The 26,487-nt window shown below is 38.6% G+C and overlaps 1 protein-coding gene across 1 annotated transcript in view; it reads right to left on the bottom strand.

Moving 5' to 3' along the window:
- LOC122797756 (transient receptor potential cation channel subfamily A member 1-like) overlaps positions 1–26,487 on the bottom strand; it is a 1,191,690-nt gene that overhangs the window by 539,590 nt on the left and 625,613 nt on the right. The window contains exon 11 of the mRNA XM_044066280.1: positions 24,635–24,735. Coding sequence (XP_043922215.1) covers positions 24,635–24,735 — 101 coding nt within the window. The remainder of the gene's footprint in view (positions 1–24,634; positions 24,736–26,487) is intronic.

Genomic DNA, 26,487 nt, shown 5'->3' with positions numbered 1-26,487 from the left:
GTTGTTGGTGCAGCGGTTAGCGTTGCTGCCTCACAGCAAGAGGTTCTCCGGTTTGATCCTCGGATAGGGTGCCTTCTGTGTGGAGTCTCAATGTCCTCCCTGTGGTCATGTGGGTTTTCTCCGGGTGCTCCGGTTTCCTCCCACATCCCAAAGACATGCTGTAGGTGGATTGGACACTAAATTGGCCCTAGGTGTGTGTGTGCCTTCTGTGGAAGGTTGGGCGTCGGGCTGGCAACTTGACACTGTAAAACTCCACTGCCAATCATGAGTGGATGGTGATCCGCTGTGGCGACCTCTAACCGGGAAAAGAAGAAGAAGACTGAATGGTAGTTCTGTTCAGACAGGATCTGCATGCATTATTTCCTATGACACCTTTTAAACATTTTAGTTTGTTAATATGTTTTTAATTGTGGATTCGGTTACTTAATGGACCTATTAAGGACTATATGTAAAGGACTCATTTTTGTTGGTATGCTCATCTGATGAAGTTGCTGACGAAAATGCTGTGGTCCAGTTTAAGGCATTTTGTTGTTTTTTGTGTGTTCATTAAAGTTGGTTTGCTACCTGGTAAACCCTCCACCACCTTATTTTTTTGGTTATTTGTTTGTATTTGGGCACTTTTTTCCATTTTTTTCATTTATTGGTGAAATACTTACCAAATGGCTATTTTTATGGTTGGTCAGAGGGACATTAAGATATGCTGACTAGCCTAAATCATGTTTCTGTTGCTGGATTTTTTTATATAATTAATGATTCTGTGGGGAGAAAGAACACACAGCAAGAATGCAGGGTACATAAAAGGGACAATTTTGGTTGAATTGTCAAGAGCAAATAGCAAATAATGAAAAAAAAACAAACAAATAAGACTTCTTGTAAAGTCCTCCAAAGCTAACTACAAATCCAAATTAGCTTCCTCAACTAAGGTCAACCATAAGGCGCTACATCAGTAACCTAAAAGAAAAGGCCCAGATTTGTGCTGAACTGGTAGTTAATGATACCATGTATACCAAGCCTGTGGACATTGTTAACCTGTTAGCAGACAGGTCAGTGAAAACTTAACTCTCCTTACACCAAGACATCCCTACCACCTGTGCCCTACTTTTTATCTCTAAAGAGAGGACATCAGTGCCCTCTCTAATGTCAAAAATACAGCATCCATTGGACCTGATAAAATTCCAGGCTGCATCCTACATGGGCTCAAATAAGAATTAACAAAGCCATTGGGTACTCATTTCAATCACAGTCTAAACACTGGTTTCATTCCAGCTGAATGAAATAAGGCCACCACTGTCTCCTTGCACAAAGGTGGTGCTTCCACTGACCCTGGGAACGATAGACCTATTAGCCTGACTTGCCTTATCTGCAAGGCCATGGAGAAAATCAACATGGACCTTATCAACAAAGGTATTGGTAACCTCCAAACACTTGATCCTACTCAAGTTGGATTAATCAAAGGGAGATCATGCCTGTTAAACCTGGTGGACTTTGAGACAGTCACCTAGGCCCTTGATAAAGGGAAATCTCTGCATACAGCCTACCTAGACTTAGCCAAGGTTTTTGAAACTATCTCTCACTCAGGGATAATTGACAAACTCACCCAGCTAGGTATCACACTGTATATCATTACATGGGTCGATAACTTGCTCACTGATAGAATGCATAGTCAAAATAGGGGAATCCACCTTCAACAGCAGGCATGTAATCAGTGGTGCTCCACAGGGATCAGTCCTGGGTCCTCTACTGTTTGAAATCTATTTCTCAGAAGTGCAAGCTAAAACTAAAGGCTGTGGCTGATAACGTTTGTTGATGACTGCACACTGGGAGCAATCATGGACTCTCCAAATGATGTCAACATCCTACAAGAGGGTCTTACACAAACAAATGACTGGTGACAAAGTCATGGCCTTAAACTCAATACAAAAAATGTATTATCATCCTTTTAGTAAGAGTGATGTTCCTGCTAACTACCACATCAGTAACAACTCCCTAGGTATGCACTGACTGGTGAGAGACCTGGGCACACAGGTTGACAGCAACCTTACGTTTGATCACCATGTCTCCACAGTACTAAGAAGGGCATTCTATATTGCTCGTCTCATAAGTACGGGCATTTTCCCCAGAAAAAAAGAAGTTATAACCCCCCTGTACTCTTTCCTCATTGGCCCAATAATTGAGTACAATGCCCTTTTTGGTATGTACCTTACCAAGCACCTGCAGGAAGTGGAGAAACCACAAAGGTTCCTCACAAGGAAAATTCAAGTCTTCAGCATCTAAATTAGGATGATCATCTGAAATCACTGTCACTTTATTCTGTTTCATACAGACTACTTGCAGGTGATCTGTGACTTGCATACAAGGCAATCTTTGACCTTGCTTTATTGGAAATGCTACATTTCTGTAAGTCAAATGGTACATGGGTTACTCACTTTTATGGCCTTAACCTGGTATGTCATATTAATAGTACCTGCTGGAGGAACACATTTGTCTCCCAGAGGTTACCACACCTTTGGAACAGATTCCTACTTCATGTTAAACAGAGCATCTCATTGGCCCTCTTCAAATGCAATCTGGATGACTGGATGGATAACCATAAATTTACCCCAAGGGTTCCACCTATGTCCCTCCTGGACAGAAGTGATAGGCGCTGATTGTGGAAATAATGGTAAAACTTGGCTAGGTTTGTAAGGGCCCTAGAGTCATTAGCCAAGTAACCTCCTATGATCCTATGATCTTATGAAAAGGGAAAATTAAGAAAAACATAAATGAAGACAAGAAGCTGGGGCAAAGGGTAAACTATTGGAAAAAGAAATGTGTAATGGGAAAATATGTAGGGGAAATGAAAAGAGACAGAGAAAGAGAAACTGCATTCAGGAACAGAAGACATGTTGTTTACTCTCCTCTCTCTCTTTCCCATTTACGCACCATAAGGTACATTGGGCAATGAGTACCTTTCAGTGCTCATTGTTTCTGTAGCAGTTATGGATTTATGAGCTCAGATTGTTAGCACAGGTGCACCTCCTTGGAGGGTGCATCACACAGATTTGCATGCACGCACTTACACCTAGGGCCAATTTAGAGTGCCCAATCCACCTACTGCATGCCTTTGGAATGTGGGAGGAAACCACAGCACCTGGAGGAAACCACAGCACCTGGAAGAAACCCACAGGAATGCAGAGAGAACATAGAGATTCCACACAGAAAGCACCTCAACCGAGAATCGACCCAGAGAATCTCTTTCTGTGAGGCAGCAATGATAACCACTATACCACAGCACAGCTCACATGTTGTTTGCACCCTGTATTTATTTTGTGAAGAACAGCTGACATCATGCCAGCTGCTGTAATGTCCTAGTCAAGTACATGCCAAATGGTGCATTGTACTCAAGTATTGTTCTTATAAAGGCTGAGCACAGCAGGACTATAATTTCTTTGGATCTGGATGCCATAAATTTACTTATAAGTTGTGCCCCATAGAAGGACTTCCTCACCACTGTGGACACATGACAGTCAAAGTTCAGGCTAATATCTATTTGCGTACCTAAACCTCTTACCTCTTAGTCTACTTTTAGGAGTATGCTATTGATGTTGTAATTTCCAAGAATATTTGACTTTCCAAAGGGTATGATAATGGATTTTTTCACATTTAGTTTTTGTCCATGGTTATGGCACCGATCATTTGTCTGATCTAAACCCTGCTGAAGGGATATAAACATTGCTGAGGATTCAGTGATTGCCCCCAGCTTGCAGTCATCTGCAAACTTTGTCATCCAGAGGCCTTCCACATTTGCCTTGACAAAGTATATTCCAAAAAGGAGTGGCCCCAGTACTGAGCCATGATACACCACTAGTTACTAGCCTATAGTTGGATGTGGAATCTCCCACTTAGGCCATGTGTCCTTTTCATGAGCCAACTAGGTATTCATCTTGTGACATAGGAATTTATGCCGTTTTGTGAGTTTATTTATAATACCTGAGTGATGAATTGTGACAAATGCCTTGGACTGGTTGAGGTAGGTGGTATGTAATATTTTACCCTCATCCACAGCCTTAGTGACTTTCTCAAAGAAATTCACCATATTGAGTAGGTATGACCTGTCCTTGACAAAGCTAAATTGGGCTGGGTCCAGTGTTTAGAGGTTTCCTATGTTATTATTTATCAGCTTTATGATTACTTTTTCCATGGTCTTACATATAAGACTAGCCAAACTTACGGTTCTGTAATTTCCTAGGTCAGTAGATGGTTCCCCTTTATGCAGAGGGATGACTGCTGCTGTCCTCCACTCTATCAGTACAAAGTCAGTCTGGAGAATGTGGTTAAATAGAGATCCTAATGGGCCTAATAAGTTCTGATTTAAACTGTTTAAGAGGCAAACTGGTATATTGCCAGGCCCTATTGAAGCCATGTTTTAGCTTTAGACAGCCCAGTGGCAATATGTTCTTTGGTGGTAATTGGCAGTGGAGTGGTGGAGGGTATTTCTTGGGGGAGACTGGGGATGATGGGGAAGTGAAATTTGAGCTGAATTTGTCATCCAGCAGATTTGTTATATCTTCCAGCTGAGTATAGATGATGCCATCTACAACTAATTCTGCACATTGTTAGGTGTGGCCCTTAAGATTGTTAATATAACTGAAAAAGTCTTATGGCTATCCCCAGCTTTGGAGGCTATTTCTACCTCAAAGTCTGCTTTCAGAGACTTGACTAATTCTCTGATTTGTTTGTTTAAACTAATGAGAGACTTTTTGATCTGTTGTGCACATTCACTCTTACTTCTTGACAGGATTTTATTTATTTTGTTGTATAACCATTTCATATCAGGTGTCCACCAGGATAGTTTGTTTTTGTAGTTTGACCTGTGTTCATTTCAGTCTGGTGTTCCTACTTCTATTCAAATGTTTATAAGGTCATACAGGGCTTTTTTGTACACCTCTGCATAGGTTCCTGTGTTTTGGAGATTTGGGGGAGCTTGGAAGCTAGCTATGCCATCCCTTAATAGCAGATAACTTACCTTAGAGAAGTTCTTAAAGTTTTTGGGGTTAAGTCAGGGGACTTCTTTTACCTTTATTTCAGGGGAGTCTACTTTGTCATCTGATCTCACCAGTGAAGAAATTCCACTAGGGGGTACTGCACTCTCCCATATTTGTGAGTACTAGAGTTAGGATATTTGTTACCCTTGTTGGTGTGTGGACATCTTTGGGCCTGCATGTAAGGAGTTCCTATGGACACACTGATATAAATATATTAGAAGTAAAGGAGAATATGCCATGTAAAAAGAAAATTGAAGGAATTTGTTTATTTTGTGGTGAGGAAGAGACAACAGACTAAGCTTTTTAAATGTAAAAGAGTAGTGAAAACTCTGGAAGAAGTTGTTAGGAGAAAGTTTTATTGAGAATATAAATGGCATAAACAATATACTTATGAATATTATGAATGGATATTATAAGAATAAGAAGAAAGAAATGTGTGAGAAAGGTAAATACTTTATTTTATCTCCAAAACACTACTCTCACAGTGGATAAATGGTGTTTATAAGAAAAAGAACATTTCTATACAGACTACAGCAAAGCACCAATATATAATTTATTGGTAAGTGATTTCACTCCCAAAAACAGACCTTAATCAGATCATACAAACCAAATTTAAGATGAGATTTAAATACATTAAAACCTTGACTTAAGTACATGATTAAACAATCATGTAACAAAACACAATACAAAATAACTAATCATTGATACAAAGTGATTAATCATTTCTGAAGGTCTTGTGATTCACTACAGCTCTTAAAGGTACCCGGCCATTTAATCCCTTCATTCTGTCAGCCTGCATTATAATAATCCATTTTGTTTCACATATTTCAGTTACATTCTTAAAGTCCCCTAATCATTGTCTTTCCTTTAGCAAGTCAATCGTGAATTTGAAAACATGAGTATTATCAGTGTCCATAACACATTTTGCTAAATGATTTTTATCAAACTATGTGAAATGAAATGTATTATTATAATGCAAGCTGACAGATGGAAGGGATTAAATGGCAGGGTGCCTTTAAGACCTTTAATGAAGTCACGAGATCTCCTGAAATGTTTAGTTACTTTGTATGAATGACTGGTTCTTTTCTATTGTGTTTTGTTTCATGATTGTTTAACCAAGTATTTATGTCAAGGCTTTTAATGTATTTAAATTTTATTTTAATTTTGTTTTATATGGTCTGATGAAGCTCTATTTTTAAGAGTGAAAGCACTTACCAATACATGATAATACCTTTGTTTTATGCATTGGTGCTTCGCTGTTGTCTATAAAGAGATTTATTTTTCTTGTGAACACTATTTACCCACTGTGGGACTAGCAGTTTTTGAGATATATATTGATTTTTTCTTCCCAGTGGAGCATAGCTGAAGGTTTTGACATAGATATGGATTTTAATCCAGTGGTTCTGAACTTGAACGGAAGGACTGACCATTTTTCTAAGTTTGTTCAAACTGGTAATAAGCCTTTGCTTTTTTGATATCCATACATGAGATATTACAAAATTAGTGTGTACATTTAAATGCTGAACATTTTCATGCTGCTGTGAGGAATATGGAGAATAATTTATATAGATTGAAGCAGATACAGTGCCAGCATTTACATATGGAGGTGTGCCTCCACTTCAAGGTGATTCCAAGAGGCCTTAGAGTGTTAAAATGCCCACACTTGGTGAGCAGAATCGGCAACTTTTGAGTAAGTGGCAATGTATAAATCTTGATACAAGCTTTGAATATATTAAACTAATGATTGAGTTTTTTTAAACCAATTGAACATGCTCTGTTAGATGAGCTTAAGAAGCAATTACAAGTGCTAAAAAAAATACCCTAAAGAGCTGCTTAATACTGCTTTAGACAACACTATTGACAATATCTCTTATTATGAACATCGATTGCAGAATCAGAAAAGAAAGAAGTTGAAAAATGGCATTTCAGACTTTGAAGCTGGAGTTGTTTTTTCATGGCCCAAGATGAAAGGTCTGAATGAACAGCCACGAGCTGCTCCAGCCACAGAAGTTGCCATGGTTACCAGTGCTATGGCCACCAATAAAGTTAATGCTGATGTCATCAATAGGACTGAATCTTGTCCAACGGAACTTGAACTTTCTATAAATGCTTTTCCTGTAAGCAGTAATATACATCATAATCAGCATGTCATTTGATGTTAAATACATTCAGTGGAACAACTGCAGGTTTTTCCAGCACTTTCACTCCCCATCAGGAAGGCAAGGGCCTCCCCTCAGAGCTGTTCAAGGAGCCAGGAGAGGAGATGGAGGAAGCCATCAATCAAAATGGTCCCCTCACAAAAACATCAAGTGAATGTGGGAAACAACAGCAGGTCCTTGATTTGGAATATATTTAGAAAGGTACGCACTGATTCTCAGACTTCATTGCTAGAAAAAGGGTTTATCTTTTATACAAGCTAGCAGGATTGATTTGACTGATGCTATTATTGACTTAAAGTTATTTGCACGTAATGTTGTGCTCAAAATGGGTTCCGGCGTGTAGCTCGCAAGACATTTCCCTGCGAGCTACATCGCCGAAACCAAATGGCTGCAGCAGCACTTTGCCGTAGTGCAATATGGCTGAAAAGTATAGCTGCTGCAGCTGTAATCTATGAACGGAAATATTATAAATAGTGGCGATCCTTACAGACAGCTGTCCGGCTGTATTCAAGGAGAGACAGCCGTACTGGATGTGTAACACATTCCTTATTCTCATTCAAGGAATGCATTTATTTAATTATTTAATTATTTTCTTGTCGGACGTCTAACAACAAAATAAATAAATAATTAAATAAATGCATTCCTTGAATGAGAATAAGGAATGTGTTACACATCCAGTACGGCTGTCTCTGCTTGAATACAGCCGCCCAGCTGTCTGTAAGGATCGCCACTATTTAAAATATTTCCGTTCATAGATTACAGCTGCAGCGGCTATGCTTTTCAGCCATATTGCACTATGGCAAAGTGCTGCTGCAGCCATTTGGTTTTGGCAATGTAGCTTGCAGGGAAATGTCTTGCGAGCTACATGCTGGAACCCGCTCAAAACTGTTTTTTTTCAGATAGTCCTTTTAACGCATCTATATTACCCGATCAAAAGTTTAGGTTAGCAAATACCTAAATGTCGACCTGGTAATATTAAAAAATTAAAACAGCAAATGCTGATTTAACTTACGGAATGAATTCCCTCAGCCACAAAAAAAAAAAAAAAAATTAAACCAAAATAAAGTGGCCCACCACTAGTACAGTACTGGCAGTCTAGTACAAAGTGAGAGATGTAGTTACACCAAGAATATCCATGCTCTCTCTCACTCAAAAAAGTAACACAGAGAAGGTTGTCAACTCACCCACTACTACACATTCACTACTACACATACACATACCACTACTCATGCACATAGTAGGCATTAAACACACAAATCCGCGTACCTGCAGGTTCTCTCAGAAAACTTACTGAAACACCATAGACCTCCAAAACACAAGTCTGCTACAGCTAGCACAGTCTCCACAGCACCCATGACACATAGCAACACCAGTGTCTCACCCATCAAGTCCATATGACGAAACGCTCAAAAACAAAGTTTTCTTGTCATTGGAGACTTAATAGTGAGACACACAGATGTCCCACTCACTAGACTGGACAAGGAGAAAATCATGGTCAGCTATCTGTCCAGTGCCAGAATTTGGCAAATCATGCATACACTCAGGCCTCTCAGCAACAAGTACCATTATGACTCTGTCATAGTTCATGTTGGTGTGAATGACCTGAAATGTATATTACTGGACTATTTGAATAGAGACATGGTCGAGCTCTTTGAGTATGTGTCTCAGGCAGGTATGTCCCTAGCCTTGAGTAGCATACTACCCTCACCTAAAATGATGTCACAGTATAAACAAAAATGGCTGATAATTGGCTTAGTTTTGGGTGTCATTCCAAGAGGATCCAGTTCCTGTCTGCCTGAGAAGCCATGGTAGACCGACCTCACTGCTTTGCCAGAAACAGTTTGAACCAGGCACCCCCAGGCTTTTGGCTGTTGGAAAAGGCTCTTGCCACCCCCATAGTGCCCCCTTTTAGGCAAGGTCTCGAAAACAACATTACCAACATTAAATTAACCAATCAGAACAAAATAAGTGTCATGCTGCTTAATGCTTGGAGCTTAAACCAAAACCTGCACTCCCTGGAAGCACTTCTATCAGCAGAAGATGTAGATATCTGTGCAGTCACAGAAACCTGGTTTAAGGCCTCAGAAAGTACCCCAGCTCTGCAAGGCTACAATACCTTCCACACCTTTAGACTGCATAAGGAACATGTGAAAACCAAAGGAGGTGGTGTTTCAATCTATATTAAAGATAAAGTCACCTCATGTCTAGTTAGACTGGACAGCTCCATGAAGTTACTCCAGATGTAGGTTATAGTGGAGAAGACCCTCATTCAAATCTTATCCAGTTATAGATCCACCCCGAAGGGTCACAACATCCATGAAGCCTACTTAACCAAACTGAGAACAATCTAAATTTTACTGAACACACTGGTTATGGGGATTTCAGTTATTTGACCATCAATGGGAAGCCTACTTTAGCCCAAACTCTCTAACACAAAAGTTCCTTGACTTTATGAATTCAAATGCCCTGGAGAAAATTGTCCATACCCTGACATATGGAACAAACATTCTAGATCTGGTCATCACCAATAAGTCAAATAGGTGAACTGCTGCAACTGTTGGATCCTCATTAGTTAAAACTGACCACAAATCAGTCACCTTTGAACTGACAGTAATTAGTTAAAGCTAACCACAAATCAGTCAACTTTGAGTTGGCAGTAACACCAGAACTGCCAAAGGATGAAATTAGACCAAAAAATTCATCAGGGCAAACTATACCTTCCTAGGTGAAGGTATAAATGCATTCCAACCCCACTCCAAGCTGAAAGTGGTAACTATGCCAGAGCTTACACTAAACCCCTGTACAATCACTTGCTTAAGTGTATAATCTTGGCTGTACCAAATAGAATCAAAGCCAGAGCCCCAAGTAAAATCAAGCTGCCTTGGTGGACTTCCAGCATCAACAAATTCTACAGTAAATGCAAAAAGTTGCTGTCCAAGAAAACAAAGCCAAGGACCCAACAATGGAAAAGCACACTCCTCATCCTTAATAGGCAAATAGAACAACTTGTCAAATCATCCAAGAGCTCCTTTGAGAAAAAACATAACAAGTACTGCCAAGGATAACCATTAGGCCTTTTACAGCTCTGTACATAACCTAAAGGGTAGGACCCAAGCATGCGCAGAACTGGTGGCCAATGGTATCACACACACTGACCCCACAGAGATAGCAAACCTGCTAGTGGATAGGTTTGGCAAAAATTTCACTGCCTTATCCCCTCCTAACTTACAATAAACCCTCCCCTAAACTCCTCCCACCTTACATATCTGAAAAGCAGGTACTCACAGCTCTGTCCAAGGTAAAGAACATGGCCTCTGTGGGACCAGATAACATCCCAGGCTGTCTTCCAAACAGGCTAAGACATGAACTAGCATCACCACTAAGTACCCTTTTCAATCATAGCTTAACCACAGGGTTTGTTCCTGTGGAATGGAGAACAACTAGAGTTATTCCCCTCCAGTAAGGTGGCTTAGCAACAGACTTGAGGAATTACAGACCCATAAGCCTGACCAGCCTCATCTGTAAGGCCATGAAACGTATCATTATGGACCTCATAAATAAAGACATAGGTGACCTCCAAATCTTGGACCCTACCCAATTCAGCTTCATGAAGAGCAGAGCCTGCCTGTTAAATCTGGTGGATTTCTTTGAAAGGCCATCGATGAGGACAAATCTGTGCACACAGCATACCTCGACTTAGCAAAGGCTTTTGACACAATCCCACATTACCGATAAACTTAGCAAACTGAAAGTAAACTCTTCATTGTAACATGAGTTGCCAAATGGCTCACAAACCAGAGACACACACTATCAAAGTGGGTAACTCCACGTCAACCAGCAGACCTGTTACCAGCGGGGTGCCACAGGGGTCAATGCTGGGTCCCCTATTGTTTGGTATATACTTCTCAGATGTTCAGGTCAAAACTAAGTGGTGTGGCTGACCAGTTTTGCAGACAACTGCAAACTAGGTGCAATGATTGAATCCCCAGATGATGTCAGTATACTCCAGGATGGTTTCACACAGACCAAAGACTGGTGTATTAGTCACAATCTCAAACCGAATGCAGAGAAATGCATCATCATAATGAATATTTGTGATGTATTTTAGCACGTCACTTTAAATCCTGTATAAAAGGGCATTGTTTATTTGGGATTAATTTAATATATAAAGTATATTAAAAGACATTGTGATAAATAGTGTTTAGTATGTTTAAAAATGTTGAAATAGGTTATATAAAAATATTTATTAATAACTAGAGACAATTTAGAAGTCATAGAGTGTATGTATGGACTTTAACATTTATTTTGAGAAACTTCATTCAGTTTGTTCTTATGAATTACCTACAAATGGATTACTAATAATTTAATTGTTTAATGGAATTAATTAAGTTAATTAATTGAAGTTAAAGGGTGTATGTATATATATATATATATATATATATATATATATATATATATATATATATATATATATCTATAGAAACAAAGGTGGAGCCTCTACGGACCCTGGAAACTATCACCCCATAAGCCTGACTAGCTCAGTCTGCAAGGCTATGGAGAGGATCATCATGGAGCTCATAAAAAAACACATTGGGGACCTACAGACACTAGATCCTACCCAGTTTGGCTTTGTCAAGGGCAGATCCTGCCTTTTGAACCTGGTTGACTTCTTTGAAACAGTCACCAAAGCCATAGATGAAGGGAAGGTAGTCCACACAGCCTATCTGGACCTTGCAAAGGCATATGACACAATACCCCACTCGGGCATCATAGATAAGCTATCCAGCTTAAATATAAACCCCTATGTCACAAGATGGGTCGCAAACTGGCTCAAAGACAGAACCCACAGAGTGAGAGTTGCTGGAGCCATGTCAGACTCGAAACCGGTCACAAGTGGCATCCCACAGGGTTCTGTCCTGGGACCACTCTTGTTCGGTATATACTTTTCCGAGGTACAGGCAAATGTGGGAGGACTATGGCTCACCAAGTTCACAGACGACTGCAAACTGGGCACCATAATCAACTCTCCAGCTGACACAAACATCCTTCAAAAAGGTCTCACAGAGACAGATAACTGGTGCCAGCGCCATGGTTTAAAGCTAAATGCCAAAAAATGTATAGTCATACCCTTTGGCAAAAACAATGTGCCCACAAATTACCACATAGGCGGAAACCCATTAAGTACATAGAAAGTTATTAGGAACCTGGGGTCCAAGTTGATAGCAATCTCTCCTTTGAAAACCACATTACCAAAGTGGTTAGAAAGACCTTCTACATAGCCCACCTCATCACGAAGGGTTTCACATCTAGATCAAGAGAGGTAATCGTGCCCCTTTATTCATCCCTCATCAGGCCCATCATAGAATACAATGCCCCTTTTGGGATGTACCTTACCCGACACCTGCAGCAATTAGAAAGACCCCAAAAGTATCTCACCAAGAGGATCAAGGGTCTCAGACAGATGCCATATGCTGCTCGGTTAAAAAAACTCCAGCTCTACTCAGTTGCATACCGCCTACTTCGAGGCGATCTATGCCTGACATACAAAGCTATGTCAAATCCAGAATTAATGGACATGCGCCACCTCAGTAAATCTAAATCCCTTAGAGCCACATGCTCAAGGGACTTGAACCTCAGCACAGAAATAAATAGAACTTGCTGGAGGGACAGGTTCATAACCCAGAGGCTCCCTTCGCTCTGGAATAGAATTCCAGTTCATGTGAGGCAGAGCACCTCACTGAATCTCTTCAAGAAGAATCTCGATAAGTGGATGGGGGATCGTAGGTTTGTCCCAGGGATTACTCCCGTGTCACTATTAGACAGAGGCACAGTAAACTAAACCTTAAAAAGGGCACAGTATACTCAAATCAAGGGGTGGCGTAAGCCATACAGAATCGAGCTAGGCTTATAATTGCCCCAGGGCAGATAGCCTAGTATGAACCTATGAACCTATGATACTGAAAAAATGTTCCAACATAAGGTGAGAAGCCGAGGTACCAGAACGTTGTTTAATAAAAGAAGTTTTGTCCTGCCTGTAGTATTCCTCTTCCTGTTTTCGCTGTGTTTCTGCTGCTTATTGTGGTTTTTGGAGTTGGGTTCATTTATGTTTGGATAAAATGCATTATCATTCCTTTTGGCACAAACAATGTCCCTTCACATTATTAACTAAATAACAATACCCTAATTGCCCATGAAGTGGTATGAGACAAGGGATCACAGGTTGACCGTGATCTTAATTTCAACCACCACTTGCCTACCATTGTAAAGAAAGCTTTCCACATAGCTCACTTAATTAGTAAAGGCCCTTTGAGGGCAAAAGAAGTTATAACTCCTGTATAATCAGCACTTATCTGGCCCATAATTCAGTATAAAACACCATTTAGTATGTACCATACTAAGTATCTACTGCAATTAGAGAGACCTCAGAGGCTTCTAACAAAGAAGATCAAGGGCCTCCAGCATGTGCCTTACACAGACCAACTAAAATCCCTGTCAATATACTCCGTATTTTATAGACTTCTTAGGGAAAACTTATGCCTGGCCTAAAGAGCAACCCAAGACCCAAACCTAATGTACTTACTGCATATCTTTAAATCAAATGGGTCTATGGCTACTCATTCCAAGGACTTAAATATGGCCTGTGACTTAAATAGGACATGCTGGAGAGACAGATTTATCTCCCCGTGACTGCTGTGCCTTTGGAACAGGCTACCAATTCATGTGAAACAGAACACCTCTATGCCACTGTTCAAGAGGAACCTGGATGAGTGAATGGGCACCATAAATTCTTACCAGGGATAGCACCCACAACCCTCCTGGACATGGACAGTCATCATTAAATGCAGTCTTGGGTATTCACTAGTACCTCTATGGTATTACATTGGGTTGAAACGGCTAGGCTTAGAATGACCTCCAGATCGATAGCCTAGTAATCTCCTATGATCCTATGAACCTATGATACCATTGCAAGTGACCAAGGTGACAATTCTTTCTTCTCAATGTTAAAAAGTGTTTTGTTAATGAGATATGTACAATGTACACATCAGTCAAATGTACTTACAGAAAGTTGTAGCATACAAACAGTACAAATATTTTGAACAATGCTCTGTGTATGTGCTCATGGGGTGTGTTTCCCATACAGTTTTACAATCTTGCAGCCAAGTAATTGATTTACCTTTGCAATACCACTGTCAATGCACCTTTATCAATGAATTTAGAAGTACTAACACACATGGATTTTATTATTTGAACAGGTTGAATAGCAGATAAAAGCAGCCATACTACAAATGAATACACATAAAAAGTAGCACTTCCATTGTACAACCATGGGTATTGTTCTTGAATGATGTTCTGTAATTCACTCTTTTGATGGTTTCAAGCTCTGTACTTTACAGTTTTTTTCCATCAAGATGAGGGCTCTCTGCCTGTTGACACACTTATATCACGCAAGTCATCAGGCTGGGCATGATAAGTATGCTAATTAGGGCATAACTCATTGTTTCTGAATGTCTCAGTTTGCCTGACAAGGTCACATGCAAACCATCGCATTCAGTTATACTTAGTGCTGTGCACACATCTGGGACCCTGTTTAGGACACTACACAGGCATGGTCCACTTCTTACTTCTAGGGGAAGATCTGTAATTCCAAATATAACCTTCTGTAGATGGATTCATTGTAGTACTTGATTTCTTTCCAGCACACATAGATATACATGACTGCAGTGTTTCTCACCTTAAAGTGCTAGTGTGATCCATAATAATACAATAGCTATATTATCCTAGTCTGCTATCCATCGAACAAATGATCTACTATTCAGTACTCATTGCTGCATGGCAGATGAAACACATGAGACTTGATTTGGGTGCCACTTTTCCCTGAGATTCTTTATGGTGAAATGTCATGGCTGGAGAAGGAGATGGTAATGTTCATTTTGGACTACAGGGATGGTATGAGGAGGATTCAGAAATCTTTCTCTAACTCCTCAATAAGGATTATAGCCAGAGCCTTCAGCAGGAGGGCTATAAAGGGCTTCAGTATATGACTGAAGCTGTGAGGTTTTTAACCCTGCCCATCATGCCTCCATCTAGTATCACACACATAGGGGGACAGTGCCATCACCATTATAACAACATGAGGCAATACAGCCCTGATGTTCTTTGATGTTAGCTGGATGAAGATAAACAGTGATAAACATCCATATACTCAAATGGATTTCTAAATAAAAGTTAGCCTGTTGCTCGCACCTGGTAACACCTTGCACTTGGGACAATTGCCCCCTTTGCCACATCCTTGCTATGCTACTGTTTGCGTGTGCACATTTGTCACTCTTCATTACTCTTTGTCAGACTAGAGAATCCTATGATTTGTTCAAGTGGTTTATCATGTTAGTCCTCTATCTGTCAGAATGTAGAAGATAACGGCTGTTGGTTCAGGTCCCCCTTTTAGTGGTGTATATGCTAACAACCTTGGTATAATGAGAACTGTCTGTTGGTCCTTCAAGTAAATACACTGTTTCATAGTCACAGCATATCAGCTTCAGTTTTTCATTGTATTTGTACTCCTCTGTCCCCTATCCTCTTTGCTGCTGTCCTTTTTATTACAGACATTTATTTCATTTCTTATTTTGATTTTCTCCATTTCTTTTACTATTATTCAGCAGCATCATGACCTGTACTCATCCATCCAACAGGTTGTGTTGCCACCCCCCCCCCAAAAGATAGTAGCAGAAGCAGGAGCACCATTACCACCTCTGGATGTACCCAGCACATCGGGGTTCCAGCCTGCCAGAATCACTTCAACACCTCCTGCCCTATGCATCTTGCATTTCAGGTTGCCCTGTATCAGATGTTGGGGCATTTGTGCCCATAGGTAGCATTGCAATTGGAGATGATATCATTCTGGCCTGTGAAAAGCACCTTAAGGTATAGTTTATTTTTGTTTGTGACAGCATGTCCAATTTTACTAATCATTATTAGTATTATTCTTATTATTTATTTTTATTTGTGAAAATACATTTTCCTGCCTCTGCTGTTTCTTTGGACTTACGTATTATACTGCCAAACACTTAAGTTATCAGTATATTGATAAATAATTCCTAAAGGAATATCTCACTGCTACAAAAGCCTACACTCCCTTGCTGCAATCTCAAGTGATAGATATGATTTTCCATGTATACTAGCTTCCCAATGGAGCTAAGGGTTTTATCCATGTATTACAACTATTATCTTAAATAAATCCAAATGTAACATCTTCATAATCTTTAGTAGTATAATGTCAGGTGAAGATTTCATGTAAACAAAAATTTCTAAATCTGAAAATTTAAATAATTTTCCAAACATATTAACCTTTTTTTGGAATAAAAAAAGGTTAATATGTTTGGAAAATTATTTGGAATTAAAAAAGGTTAATATGTTTGGAAAATTATTTCAATTTTCAAATTTAGAAATTTTGTTTACATGAAATCTTCACCTGACATTATACTACTAAAGATTATGAAGATGTTACATTTGGATTTATTTAAGATAATAGTTGTAATACATGGACGCACAGAAGATCCTCTGTGGTGACCCCTGACTGGGAAAAGTCGAAAGAAGAAGAAGATTAACCTTTTTTGGAATAAAATGTTCTGTAAGAATATCGATAATGTCTGGACCTCTTTTACAAGTATGTTTGTGGATATCTCTGTCAGAAATGCATGTAAGAATATCTTATCACACTAGGCAAGTATGAATACCATGTTACTTACTTGCAAATAAGTGGTAAAAGAAAAAAAGAAAGCAATGCACATTTGTCAATGTTCATTAATCTCTGCTCTGCTAATATGTGTTATATTTGTGAGGGTACTAGAGAGCTCAATCAAGATGCTAGACTTGGTCTGCAGAAATGTGCATAAAAATAGTGTTGCCAGGGATAAAAACAAACCAGAAGGAAAGATGTGTGGGTAGGAAAAAATAGAAGGGTCAAAGGACTGTTTTAAAATGACAAATAATCAGGAACAATTGTGCATTTTAATTGAAAAGGTAATTGTAGTAGGCCAACCAGAATGTGAGCATTTTTTAACAATCAAAAGTGCCAAGACTACAATGGAAGCTGTAAGATTTGGAGGAAGTTAAAGCAACAATTAAAGCAAAACTGACGGAGCAGATTCATAGAGTATTTAAACTAACAGACATGATAAAAAGGCAGGCTAAGAATATGGATAAGCTTGAAAATTGCTAAAGAAAGAATAATATCAGGATAATTAGAATTCAAGAGAAAGAATGAACAACAATGAACTACAGTTTTTTTAATGCAGCTATTACACAAGATATTTTGATAGCAGCAAATCAAGTAAAAGTACTGGAGGGGATGCGTAGACTGGGACAGCAGTAAGCAACAGTAAAAAGCAGAACCAGGCATGTTTTGAAATGTTTCCATTGCTTTTCTGTAAAAAATGAAATAGTGAGGCAAACAAAAAAATGTAATGGCATCCCATTTGCAGGGATCTTTATAAAGCTTGTTGAGGATTACTCAGAAACTCATAATAAGAGAAGGAAAACTGTGCTGGAGGTACTGACACAGGCAGTAAAAATCTGAATCATCTGGCAGACATGAACTGGGAGACCAATCTTAGGCATAGATGATGTGATGCAGGGACACTGGGAGGATGTGCAATTTAGATGCTGAAATACCCGCAGGGAAGAAGACAAGAGTGAGACATACAGAAGAGTTGCATGTCAGTAAATGAGATGAGCAGGAAATAAATTACAAACGCAGACACAAGGACAGAAAGAAACGAATACGAGACAGTGGAGGGGGAAATGAGTTAAGGAGTTATATCAAAGGGACAGAAGAACAAGAAGACACTCCCAAGGGAGATTTAGAGCTAAATCAGAGAATGAAACAGAAGTGGAGGCACATAAAGGAGAGCTGTACGTAGATGGGAGAATGATGCATTAGATGGTTTAGGCAACTCAGAAGTGAGCTGCTGGACACATGGACCTAAATAAGCTGGACAGAAGTATTTCTGATGAAAGGCAAAGTTGATGAGGTGGAAAACAGGACTACAGAAGGTCTGAAAGTGACCACAGAAAGACAGAATCAACAAATAATTGGAATGTGTGGACACTGAAAGGCAGGTGATTGTGGACTGTGTGGGGAGGATGTATTAAATGCAACAGATCCTTGCATTGTGAAATACACCCCAGGGAATTCAACATCAAAACTTTACAACAATGGGATGACATGAATTAACTTCCAGGGAAATGATGGGCAATACATGCAATGGTGCATAGAAGCAAGCCTCCAATGTAAGTGATACATTTTTATAACTACTTATTGATATGCAATACACTGCTGTAAACATAAGTTTAATGTCTAAGTCTTAGACAGAAATACGTGAAAATTGTTAATATAACAACTGGGGACACAACAAGGAGTGTATAGGGGAAACACTTGAAAACTAAGGTAAAGAAAAACCCACAGACAAATGTGAAATAAAGCAATAGTGTTGCATAAACAGTGTAGTAAATAGTTGTAAAACTACAAAAAAAAGTTGGACTATCACACTTTGAAGCTGCTGCACCAGACCAGTGAGTAAGTGTTGCGAGGGAAGAACAACGAATGGGAGTGCTGCAACAAAAAAGACTGCGGCATCAGTACTGGTTTGACATGCCATGTACCAGTGTGATGGATTTGGGAAAAGAACAAAAGAAAGTCTTAAAAGGTCCATGTCCAGGGCATGCCCACGCAAGAGCCAAAAGGCAGGGATCCAGAGGCTAGAGACTGGAAGTAGGGTTATGAGCAGAGACAGCTGCCAAACAACACAATGTTCAGCTTGGAGGGTAAGCCTAGAGAAAGAATTAACCTGGGCAAAGACAAATACGAAACTATAGAGGGGTGGACAAAAACAACAATGAAAATAGTAATGTGGATCACGAGGGACACACCAAATCCTATCAGAAGAAGAATGCAGGAAAAGTTAAAGAGAATGAGGGAAACATTGTCCTAGTACAAGAAACAAAAGGGAAAATCAGACATGGGGAGAAGACATTGCATTATGACTACCACAAGGGAGAAATGGACAGCAAAGCATGGGGAGGAAAGAGGGGATTAGCAAATATATTTTGCAGAAAATTTCAGACAACCACAGAGAAAGTAATAAAAAGTGGGTGGATGGTGCATGCTGGCCAATAGGAAACATATATGTACTAAACAGGGATAAAGAAGGCCTCTACAAGAACAATTTTGCTAAGTGGGCACAGGCAAGAAGAGATGGAAATGAGGTAATGGCGGGAGGAGGGATAGTAGACTGTAAGAAACACAATAAGATAATAACTTGCCTAATGAATGAAAGAGTAAAGGTTGTTGGACACATGGAAGGAAAGTTATCCACATGAGAGGGAGTACACCTTCAATAGAAACATTTTGGTATAGGCAAAAAGGTTAAACAGGTTCTTAGAAAAGGAAAACCTAATGAAAAATGGAAGAGATCCAAACACAGGAGAAACACATAGCTATAAATGGAAGGAAACAGAGGACAAAGAAAGATTGTAAGGACTAATAAATGAGCCCACACAAGACAATATAAAAGAGAAGAACAAACTGGAAGAACGCTGTTAGGATGAGGTCATACTCACTCTGAGGAGTAAACTGATGAGCACAGAAGGAATTTAGAGAAGAAAATAAGAAAGAGAGATTGAGGAGGTACAGAGAGAACTAGAGGTGGTACTGAAGGAAGATGGAAGAAATGAAAGTAGAAGGGAAGCGCCACAGATCAGAGAAAATCAATAAGAAAGGAATTAGAGAGTAAAGCTATTATGGACCAAGAAATTCATTAATGACAGTGGAAGGACTACTGATGGATAGTGGGGAAGGCTCAAAAGAAACAGTGAACTATGAAATACAAGTAGAAACAGAGATAAAGAGCAAGAAAGAGAGAGGGAGAGAGGTATAGATAATAAGAAAAGGAGATGTTGAGAAAAAGGACAAGTTAATCAAGGAAGGATTCAAGGAATACTACAGGGAGACTTACAAAGAACTGGAAGGGACAGAGGATTCTGCATAGAACTAGGGAAGGAATATAAAGGGTTATATACTGGAGGAGAAATAAAGGCACAAGCTGAATGCTGAGGTGGCAAGGGATAAGATAAGGAAAGTGATATGTAAGATTACAGAGTAGAAATCTGGTGTACCATATGGATTGCCACAAGAGTGCTACAAATGAAGAGGGAAAGAAATGTGCAAGGTCCTACAGGAGGCAACCAAGGGAGTACAGGGCTCAGGTAAAATATCTAAAGGTTTGAGGAGGGCTAGGATAACTATAATACCTAAATGGGGAAATGAAAAGGTGGAAGTGGGAAATGATAGGTCCATCTCTGATTATAGTCGAGATAAAGATTTTGGCAAATGTTTTGAAAGCAAGACTGAAGTATTGCCAATAATAATATAAGCAGGGCAATATGGGTTCATGAAGGTAAGGAAGGCAGAAGAAAACTGGTGGGACCTGCTGGAATTTATGCACTGGGAGGAATAGAATCAGGTGGGTATTGTTTTTGACTTGTAGAAGACTTTTGATATGGTGGGGTAGGAATTCCTATGGAAGATGGTGAAGGAAATGTAGGCAGAGGAAAAGTTTTTACATTGGATGCAAGTCATATACTAAGACCCCGAAAATGAAATGCTCATAAATGTTGGACTATCTGAGGGGACAAGGGCATACAGGGGACCAGACATGGCTATCAACTATCCACATGCCTGATCACATTGGTGATTAAGGAGCTGGCAGTGAAAGTCAATGTGATTTATCAATGCTTGAAGAAAAGGAGGGGGCTAAAATCTCAGTATGTATTATATATAGATGACTGCAAGCTAATGTCAGAGGATATGGCTTCAGTGATGGCTACTATAACAGACATACTAGAGAAGTTTAAGGAAGACTGAATGGGTGAAAGGTGGACTTACACTAAGTCCAAGATCACTCTTACTTGGAGAATTCCCTTTTATTCAAGATAAGGAGCTCTATTCCCTTTTCTCCTAGATAAGGAGCTCTTACTGTTGGAATATATAGATTTAAGGGTGGGGCCTTCCCCCACATTGCACGAAGGTGCAAGGGAGATTGACCATCCTGCAAAAAACAACTTTAGTGGAAAAACAGCAAAGTATGACATTTGTTTCACTCCTACATTTTTGTAATTTTTTCATAATTACAAGACTCACAGTTATGAGTCTTGGAATTACAATAGGTAAGTAGCCTTCTCTATGCCTTCCTCAGTTTATATACTTATTTATTTGCATGTTAGCTTATTATATAAGTATTTGCACTGAACTACAGCAGAACTTTTTTTCAGCCATAACAAGTATAGCTGAATCATAATAATCATGGGGAATGGAATCAGATAAAATAAAGTTAGCCTTTACAACAGGAGATGTATGTTAAACAGCACGTAGCAATATAGAATGATTGTCCATTACAAACAGTATTTACAGTTAGCTATAAACTAAATTATTATGTAATTGTTACCTAATGAGTGCCTATTTGAATATTTTCACCGTCCTTTTAGAAAAGGTAGGGAGCTACAGATGAGATTTACAGACTTTGGAGATTAAAAGCTAGATGTGTAATAAAAACCAGCAGTGTAGAGCAAAGTCTCTTACATAACAGGTAAGAAACAACATTAAGTGCAGATAAGAAAAATAGATGAAAGAATCTAAGTTATTTAATGTTCCAATAGGAATATCCATCACGATTGATTGTAAAATCGTAAGGCATTCAATTAAATGAGTGGTACAGATTACCTCTTTGAAAGATTGAGGGAAGAAGCTATTGCAGTTGAATCTGAGATTACATGAGAAAGGTGATAAAGGAGGGGTTAAAGGATTTATATTAAGCAGAAGGCAAATGTGAATGCAATCAGCAGACTGGAGTAAGGTTTAACGGCCTACAACCAGTTCTCTAGGTCTAGTCAGTGGAGTGCATGCTGTCCCCTGCTTCCCATAACTATCTGTTCTTTAAAATGCAAGACATGTCAGGAATGGTTTCTGATACAGTTCAAAAGAATTAGGAGCTATTTTTGTAATGAAGGATTGCTTCTCTCAGAGGTCATTTATTGCAGATAATAAGTTTCAGAACTTGCTCCATATTTCCAAATGCTCTCTGACCTCCACTTTCTGCTGCTTTGTTCCTTAACTTTTTTCTCCTAAGTAGCTAATCTGCCTCATAAGAATGACTTTAGAAAGAGAGAAAACAAGAGTACTTGCTAAGTACAAACAATTAACATCTAGTAAGGGAACACCTAGAAACAAGCATTGACACACTAAGAAAGCCAGAATGAAGCACTTCTGGCTACTACACTGCCATGTAACAGAAAGCGCATGTTGTGATACAAAGGTGATAGAAATGCTTCTTTCAGGTCAGATAGCAGAGAACAGTTTTAATCCATTCTCCTCAAGGATATTACAGTCTTCTGCCTCAGCACTGTTCTTTGCAACAATAACACTAAGGGTGGAAGACATTCAAGACTGCCAGCTGCAAGGCTTACAATGACCCATTAGCAACATCGCTCAGTAGCATAACCGATCAAACAAGACTCAAGCTGATGTCCTGAATAACTAATAAAAAAATAGTTCAACATGCATAGTATAATGATAATTGAGGCCAGTCAAAGAGATGGCCTGGTCTGTCACTAATCATAGATGTGCAGAAGATGATCAAAGTTAAACAGAAGTATGAAAATTCCTATAAATACCCTTTTTCATTAGACCACTGCACTAGCACCAACGTTCCTTATAAATCCAACATAAGCAGCATAGATGTAATGATCAGTGACAGTTAAGCAGCATTTCCACAATTCCACTAGAAGTGCTAGCATATTCTTAATGTATTATCTAAAGAAATTGTATAACAACAGCTCAGTCACAGTCAGAAAATCCATCATACCTGAGGGAAACGGAAGACTACATGCAAAAGGATCACCACAAGAAAGAACTCAAATCATTATATAGGTTTTTGGACTGAACCAAAGAGGAACTATTTCAACAATGATTTAAAAAAATGAGAAAACCTTCTTCCTAATATGTATAGCCCTCCAATAAAGTATATACAACTTCTTTGGGTAGATCAGTGATACCAGAGATGGATTTTTTTGCTCACTCAAAAACTGCTGAATACAGCAATGCAAGGTGTTAATAGAAAAATGTGTATCCTAGGTATCACTGGTAATGGAGTCTACAGTCATCTAGTCAGAAGTCATTTATTTCCACATAATATATTGTTTCTGTTACGGCTTCTTAATCTGCACCAGATGAAAAGAAAGAGAGAGTCCATGAAAATGATATGATACTGTGGTGCAATCCTTCTTAATCTGCTACTGTATTACATTAAGTGCTTTCAAATGCTATCCACTATGACTGCTGCACATGCTAAGTTTCCCATTCTCTTCATTATACTCTATACTGTTTATTAAATGTGGATTTCTATGAATTTACTAGACGCTATGTTTGCATCTGCTTCAGCTTGATGTAGCATATTTATTAACTGTGCAATAACACAAATTCACTAGAGACTATTTATGATTGTATCCTCTTTATCAGCTTATATACTGTTTATTAAATGTGGATTTCTATGAATTTACTAGATGCTATGTTTGCATCTGCTTCAGCTTGATGTAGCATATTTATTAACCGTGCAATAACACAAATTCACTAGAGACTATTTATGCTTGTATCCTCTTTATCCGGTTATATACTGTTTATTAAATGTGGATTTCTATGAATTTACTAAATGCTATGTTTGCATCTGCTTCAGCTTGATGTAGCATGTTTATTATCCATGTAATAACATAAATTCACTAGGGACTATTTATGCTTGTATCCTCTTTATCAGGTTATATACTGTTTATTAAATGTGGATTTTTATGAATTTACTAGATGCTATGTTTGCATCTGCTTCAGCTTGATGGAGCATGTTTATTAACCGTGCAATAACACAAATTCACTAGGGACTATTTATGCTTGTATCCTCTTTATCAAGTTATATACTGTTTATTAAATGTGGATTTCTATGAATTTACTAGACGCTATGTTTGCATCTGCTTCAGCTTGGTGTAGCATGTTTATTAACCGTGCAATAACACAAATTCACTAAAGACTATTTTTGCTTGTATCCTCTTTATCAGGTTATATACTGTTTATTAAATGTGGATTTCTATCAATTTACTAGACGCTATGTTTGCATCTGCTTCAGCTTGATGCAGCATGTTTATTAACCGTGCAATAACACAAATTCACTAGAGACTGTTTATGTTTGTATCCTCTTTATCAGGTTATATATTGTTTATTAAATATGGATAAATAATGATTTGCTAGAGACTATTGAGATGATGTTGTGAAAGTGTAAATTTCTGTGTGGAATAAATCACCCCTCCCCCCACAAAAAAAACAAGTATTAATGGCAGAGATAGTATCTTGATTACCTGCATAGTTTCCTTGTTCAAATGTTTCATCCCTCCTTGCTGAAGAACTGCTAAATGAATAACATTGCAGCCAGCATCATCTTTTAATTTCACATTTGCTCCTGAAAAGTCAATTAAAATGGTATTACTAGTCATTATATAACATCATTATAAATGCACCACACACTATAAGTATAAAAGCGTCATTTGTTACAATGCATGGTTATAAACACTTTTAGCCCAAATATTTAGCATAACATTAACAGAACAAACTCCACACCAGCCATATGGAATGCCCATAGTCTTCTATCAATTGTCTAGAAAAAAAAATTGCAGTTGCTGTACAAAACAGCTATTATGCAGGAGTTATTTTTTTTCTGTTTTGCTATGTTCACTTGTAAGTTATTGTGATAATATGATGACACTGAATCATTAGGAAATTTTACAGTCAGCCCTGAATGTTTTTAGAGAATGGTTAAACTGTCCACTTATGTTATACCAACAATCCCATAAAAAGGGTAAATGTCATATCTACATACCTTGAAACCTGCACATTGAAAATCTAAACTATGGCTCTTTATAAATAGCTACAGTTGGCCAAAATCTGGACAGTTGATTATCATGAAATTTATATACCTTAAAGTATAACACTTAATACTTTACTGCAATTTGATAACCATGTAGCTGGGCTGGTCGACTGGCCCTTTTCAGACACAACTTTCAATGGATTTGTGGGATACCACCACACAGAGACACAAGTTTTAAAATCAGAAGTGACAGAAGTCAAGGCTGCTAGAGTGCCATTTAGAGTTCACAAATTAATGGCACAGAAGTGTTAGGGATCTCTGATGGAGCTGTACTTAGAAGTTAAAAGGAAGGCCGCCAATCTAGGAAGGAAAGAACATTAGAAAAGTGATGGCTCTAAGAGAAGAAAGTTTAAATGAATGACTGCAATCTCCCAGTTCTCAATGAAAAATGTAATTAACAGAAATGAGATTGGCTCTGTACTGGGGATTCTTAGAGCTGTTAATGAGAGTATTCAGAAGAGCAATACAAAACAATGATGACAATGAATATGCAAGTGGGGTAATAGTGAACTGTGAGGTAGGCTTAGTTTTAGAAAAAAATGGAGCTAGGTAAAAAAGGAAATTATTTACAAACATATGGGAGACCATATATGTGAGTGTCATTTTTGATAAGGTGAGGAATCAGAGGAGGAAATGTATGTGATATGGGCAGAATACTTTTTGGAAAGAAATGATAATAATAATAATAATAATAGTAATCATAATAATAATAATAATAATAATAATAATAATAATAATAATAATAATGATAAAAGTGATTAGACCTGTTTTGGGGTCAGTATAGAAAAATTGTGCACAGGTGATATAGAAATCCTGTAAAGATACATTGAGAAAGATGTCATCCATCTACAAAGCGCTGGGAGATGTGAGGAAGAAAATGTTGATCAGATGCACATGTAGTAGACATGTAGTTAAGTTGTACCACTGTGGAAGTGGGCAAGGGAGATCTGTAGGGAATTACTAGTGAAGAGGATACCTGTTCTGTGTGATTTCTGCCTTTTTGTGTTGTATAAAGAGAAGGATAGGCAGGAGCTGGAGGACTAAAACTTCAAGAGCTAAAAAGGCTTGTAAAAGGGAAGGTCTGAAAGCCTAAGACAAGCAAGGACATAATGCAGGTTTTGAACCTGCACATTCATTGACATGGAAGAGAAATGGGCATATTCAGAAATGGGAAAACTGATCAAACAAAGGCAAAAATGAGAGACAAAATTGATGACATTATATTTGTACTGGATTAGGGATGGTAGTACTAAGTGAAGGTACAGGGGGTTACCAAAGATAAGGTGC

This window comes from Protopterus annectens, chromosome 3.part1 (assembly GCF_019279795.1).
Source record: "Protopterus annectens isolate FY-2018-M chromosome 3.part1, PAN1.0, whole genome shotgun sequence".
NCBI classification, from domain to species: Eukaryota; Metazoa; Chordata; order Ceratodontiformes; family Protopteridae; genus Protopterus; species Protopterus annectens.
This window is presented reverse-complemented; position numbering and strand designations above follow the sequence as displayed.